This window comes from Cetorhinus maximus, chromosome 9, assembly GCF_964194155.1.
Source record: "Cetorhinus maximus chromosome 9, sCetMax3.hap1.1, whole genome shotgun sequence".
In the NCBI taxonomy this organism is placed as follows: domain Eukaryota; kingdom Metazoa; phylum Chordata; class Chondrichthyes; order Lamniformes; family Cetorhinidae; genus Cetorhinus; species Cetorhinus maximus.
In genome coordinates this window covers 119,309,470-119,315,469 of record NC_135887.1, presented here as the reverse complement: position 1 = coordinate 119,315,469, position 6,000 = coordinate 119,309,470, and the positions used below count along the sequence as shown (strand labels likewise).

Genomic DNA, 6,000 nt, shown 5'->3' with positions numbered 1-6,000 from the left:
ATTGTTGTGGCTGTAAAGGCCAATTTGTGAGTGGCCCAAGGTTGAGTGATGTTTTTTACCTCGGGCATTTTCCCCGTCATTTTGCCATTTCTTTTGTCCTCTGCTTTTTCCATGCCCTTCCAGTATTGCAGACATGGGTGACCTGTTGGTCTTGTGCCAATAGCAAGATTGCCATAAAACATGTCTTTGGGAATGCAGCCATCATCCATTTGGTGCATATGAGCCAGCCATCAGAGTTGCTGCAGACTCAGGACGGCAAACCTGCTGGGGATCCCTGCACGCTAGTGTACTTCCATTTTCAACAAACTATCTTGCCAGGAGATGCTCAATATTTGTCTGAGGCGGCAAAGATGGAAGCTGTCCAGCCGCTTTTCTTGGCTTGCGTAAGTTGTCCATGCCTGACTACTGTAAAGGAGGGTGCTGACAACACAAGCCTTGTACAGACAAGAGCTTTGTATTTTCAGTTAGTTTGCTGTTGGTCCACACTTGACTTCTCAGGTTTGACATGACAGCTGTAGTCTTAGCAAATCTGGTGTTATTTCGGCATCAAGCAACAGGTCGCAGGTAATTGTTGATCCAAGATATGTGAAGCTGTCGACGACCTCAAGGGTGAGTCAATGTTAATGGAAGATGGAGTCACTACATCCTGGCCCATTACTTTGGTCTTCCTGACCCCGATTGTCAGTCCAAACTCCTTGCAGACCCCGAAGAAGCGATCTACAAGCTGTCGCACATGAACTTCAGTATGGAATGCTAGCACAGCGTCAACAACAACAGCAACTCACAGACTAGGACATTATGCACTTTGCTCTTGGTGCACAGTCTTGCCAAGTTGAACAGCTTGCCATCAGCTCTGGCATGGAAGGGTACACCCTCATTTGAGTCACCGAAGCATTCAATCACAGCATGGAGAAAACTGTATTAAAGAAAGTTGGCACCTGACGCAGCCCTGCTTTACCATGCTGATCTTGAAAGCCTCTAATGATGCTCTATTGTAACTGACAAAACTGTGCATCTTCTTGTGGAAAGTAGTGGTGACACCAAGGAGGGCAGCCTATTTCCAGCAGTTTAGAGAGTACCTCTCTGCTGACAAGGTCAAAGACCTTGGTGAGGTCCATGAAAGGAACATAGAGTACTCTGCACTGTATGCTGCACTTCTGTAACTGAAGTGACTACATACTGAGTTGTTTTCTAACGATACCTCCTAATATGCTCAGAATAAAGCAAAACACAGTCTGAAGTAAAAACAAAATCCTGGAAATACTCAGGTCAGGCAGAAAACGTGGAGTGAAGCAGAGTTAATGTTTCAGGTCAATAGTGTATTAGGGCCAGGATTTTCAGCTGAGTGTGGGGATGCACACGCGTGAAATAGCGTGCGAGGATGCGTCCCGACGCCATCGCTCATTTGCACGATATTTCAGTTGGTGGGTCGGCAGCGTGCCTGCCAAGTAAGAGGCCTATTAAGGTCAAACAGCTAATTAAGTAGAATTCTTTCCTGCCCATCCAACCTTACGTTTGGCAGGCAGGCAAATAGGCCAGGCAACCTTTGCATTTTTGCAAAACCTCATCCAAAGGAACATGTCCCTCTTCATGTGACTCAGTCACATGTGGGGACATGCTTATGTTATTTGTGAAACCTTCATTTTTCATTTTTAAAGTCTCCAGCTCCCTGAGACAGCTGTGTGCTCCAGGGAGCTTTGTGAGTGCACCCCCCCCCACACATGCGCAAACTTCAGCGCTCGCGCTCTTCCAGCCCACCCACCCACCACCCCTCCCTCCCCAACAGCGCTGAGGCTCTTGGCGCGCGTTTCACGCTGGCTGTCTGTTAATTGGCCAGCCAGCTTGAAATGGCAGGCGGGCCCCATTGCAGCCGGCAGACCATTTTGCAGCCGCTCCCGGGCCTGCCCACCCAAGGGGAAAATCCTGCCCTAGGAGTTCTGGTGAAAAGTAATCAGCTTTCACCATAGCCTATGTGGTAGTAAGGTACAAAAAATATAATCAAAAAGTTTATGCAATTTTTATAACTAGAGGGCTAGAATATAAAGGGAAGATTTACTACAGTTACATGAAGTCTTGGATAGATCATATCTAGAGTACTGTGTACAGTTCTGGGCACTGCACCTTAGAAAAGATATATATGCCTTGGAAGGAAGGCAGTGTAGATCCACTAGAATATTACTAGAGATCCAATGGTTAAAGATTATGTGGAGCAATTACATAAACTAGGCTTGAATTTCCTGTAATGTAGAAGGCTAAAGTGATTTGATTGAGGTTTTTACGATTTTGAAAGGAATTGTTTAAGTAGAAAGAGAAACCTTTTCCACTAATGTGAGAGTCTAGGACAAAGGAACGCAAACTTAGAACCAGAGCCAGGCCATTCTGGAGAAATGTTTAGGAAATACTTTCCTTGCAAAGGGTGGTAGAAGTGTGGAGCATTATCAGGAACCAGCAAATGCTAGCTCAGTTATTGATGTTAAATCGGAGATCAATAGAATTTTCCTGGACAAGAGGATAAAAGGATATGGAGCTAAGGCAGGCAAATGGAGTCAAGATACAGATCAGCCATTTCTGTTGAATGGTGGAACAGATTAGAGGGCCTAATCCTGTTTGTAATTTCATTTGACACTGGCCATAGACCTTTAAAAACTCATATAAGACCCAGACATCTTTCCCACTCAGAATTTCAGCAGGCAGCATGGCATGTACAGAACTGGCATTAGCCATACCCACATGCAATACACATCATTTACCAACAAAAAATTAAATGCAGATCCACTCCCCCAACATTTTTAGATCTTGATCTCAAGGGTCCTGGCAGTGGTAGAAATCTTCTACATATACTCTAGATGGTAAAATCAAACCCAATCGCTAAAATATACAATTCTTCAAACTTCTTCACTCAAACCTTTCATTCAACAGCTTTTGCTACAGCACAAAGCTCTAGACTTTTGAGAAGATTTTTTGAGCTACATTTGTTTCATATATGTACTTGCAATATACCACACAGGCATACGATTTCACATGGAGGCAAAACAATCCTATGTGCGATCATCCACACAATTTGATAGCATCTAGGAAGAAACGTATAAACCAGAAAACAGTGGATGGGATGGGATGGGATGGAAAAACTGGCTCATGTGATTTACTCTTCTACATGGGATGCAGATGTGCTCTTGTCCAAAGTATGCAGAGGTTTTAAAACAGCCACAAAATACCAATATTAGATATTGGACGGAATTTTCTGCCATGGGCAGTGTCTCAAGTGCAGCAATGCTACTTAGTGGAAATGAAGTGCATGGTGCTTGCTAATTTCCACACACTGGTCAGAAAATTGTGGGCAAAACAGATGCACTTTCCTGATATGTAGCCTGCTGAGTCCAAGGCCCTGTGGGTCCACAGTAATGCCCAGTCATTGCCTTATTATAAACTGAGTGTCTTTTTATACACCAAGTAGAATATTTCCCTTATAAATCTCATCGTACCTCAGTTATTTATAGTGAATAATGCAGTTTTTTAAAAAGCCATGTATAACAGGTGGAATACACAAATAGTTTTATTTATTCCTGAGAAGAGCCATTTAAACAGTGCAGCTGGTACAGAGACAGACAGCAGTATTCTACACTAAAGTTTACAAAACATCAGTTTTGACATTAGCTGTATGTACTCCTCAGATTTTTTTGAACATTTAATACATAAATAACAAAATAGAATTCATATACCTCTACAATCCATTAATATTCCTAGCTAGGCAAATTGAGGATGAAAGGCCACCTTTTAAAAAGGTCTTCTCTGCAAAAAGCATTCCAAATGCAGCTTCACAGCAGACAAGGTAATAAAGTACAGTGAGTACAACACTAATTGTAAACCTTTTTTGAATCCGTACACTAAAAAGTAAACACAAGAAAAAAACCTAATGTCACAGTTTAGCAGCAGTTTGCCAATGTCACAGTGTGCTTAAGCACACTTTTATCCTCATTTTACTTTCCAGTGGCAACCACACCTTTAATTGTCAGAATGAACAGCATATACAATTAATAAATTAAAAGTTCTGGTTATTTTTTTCCTCTTATGATTTTCCAAAATTTGCAAGCAAGGTGATGCAACCTCTATATATAATTTACATAGTCTCTTTAAGGCAATTTACAAAACATTTTTAGGTCAAAATAAATGTGTAACAAACTGTTAACTTTATTTCAAATTCTTATTATTGAAAATTCTCTATTCACACTATATAAACCTGAGTTTAAGCTCCCACTAGAGAAATGGTCCTTGACTACAATTCACAGTTAATCAGCTGTAATACTACAACAGTATTTTCAGTGCTTAAAATGAGTTTCCTGAGCCACATCCACTTGCTATGCCAAGGTTTTTGTTCAGGGCTGTGGGGAGAGGGAATAAAAAAAAAATCACATTTCATGAATGTTAGATATTTGTAAATAATACAGACAAAAATTATTGTAAAATAGTTTAATCATGTGAATGACATTGAATAGTACCAGAATGATCAGAACATTTCAGTGTCAAAATTTCTTTACTCAGATGCTTACTTTTTTATATTACGCATCTACTTTTATTAAACTACCTGGGTAGAAAGTTTGGCTGAAATACCTATTAAATCAGTGAATGGGCTCAAGATTCTAAAAGCATTGCATCAGTAGGTGTGCTGCAACCTAAACTTTATATGACAGTTTGAAAACAATGGGGATGTCACTTAATGTTACATGACACGTTATACAATACTCTTGTTGTAGCTCAAGAGTAAATAGTTGCAGATTTTGGGGCACCAGGAAACGCTGCTGAGCAGTGAAAATTTTTGAAAAAGCAACTATGTTGGTAGAGATCTAAACTTTTATAGCTCAGTGTAACACCAACTTATGAGATTCAGTATCATTGTCTGTTTAATTAGTGCAGCAACAGGGATGAAGCTGACTGAAGGCTAAACATTTCTGCGCAAAGATGAGAAATCAATAAAGTCATCGTAATCTTGTGTCCCTCCAAATGCACGGGGGCAAGAGTGACAAAGGCAGAAACCTGAAAACAGGCTAGCTGCAATCAGAAAAATGAAGAGATGGGTACTGATAAACGCTCCTAATTCTGGTTACTGTAAAAGATTTGTTGCAACCTGACAAGTATTCCATGGGTTCCATGGTTCCACCTCACCCTTTCAACATTATAATTGACATTAAAATTCATAGCAGGTTAGTCGAGCAATTGTTTAAATAATCTTCAAGATATTTAAAGTTAAATATGCTAGTTGAAATTGCAATTCCTGGTTGCTTACAGGTTTTTTCACCCCCATCTACGGGTCTATATGGTATATCCATGACTGTGTCTCCACATGGTCTCCACCATTTGCCCCATCAATACCCGCTGCTGTTAATTGGTCGATGCAAGTGAAGGACAAGGATAGCAAACAGATGGGAACACCACCACCTGCAGGTTTCCCTCCAAGCCACACACCATCCTGACTTGGAAATATATCGCCATTCCTTCACTGTCACTGGGTCAAAATCCTGGAACTCCCTTCCTAACAGCACTGACAGTGTACTTACACCACATGGACTGTAGCGGTTCAAGAGGTAGCTCACCACCACCTTCTCAAGAGCAACTAGGGATGGGCAATAAATGCTGGCCCAGCCAGCGAGGCCCACATCCTGTGATTGAATTTTAAAAATTGAGGGTTAGGAGACTCTCCAATTCTTTTCTCTCCCCTCAAGTTCCCTGCAGCAATAAGGACCAGATCACAGTGTCACGGGCGAGGAAAGCTCAGGTACAAACTCATTGGCTCATACATTGGTAGTCGAGCACATAGTGCTACATTATGTAGAAATTGAAGTAACAGATCTAGCAGTTGTGAGATAACAGGACTTCATGTGCTTGCTGTGTGCTACATTGTGATATATTGTTCATTCATCCAAATTGAAAGTGAGAAAGAAATAATTAACTTGCATTTTTAGTGTCTTTCATATGAATGGGATCGCCCAAAATTTTTCATAGCTC

The 6,000-nt window shown here is 41.1% G+C and overlaps 1 protein-coding gene across 1 annotated transcript in view; it reads right to left on the bottom strand.

Annotated features, from left to right (window-relative positions):
- Positions 1–3,535: 3,535 nt before the first annotated feature.
- LOC144684976 (uncharacterized) overlaps positions 3,536–6,000 on the bottom strand; it is an 84,129-nt gene continuing 81,664 nt past the window's right edge. Inside the window, exon 19 of the mRNA XM_078549455.1 lies at positions 3,536–4,379. Coding sequence (XP_078405581.1) covers positions 4,374–4,379 — 6 coding nt within the window. The 3' untranslated portion in view covers positions 3,536–4,373. The remainder of the gene's footprint in view (positions 4,380–6,000) is intronic.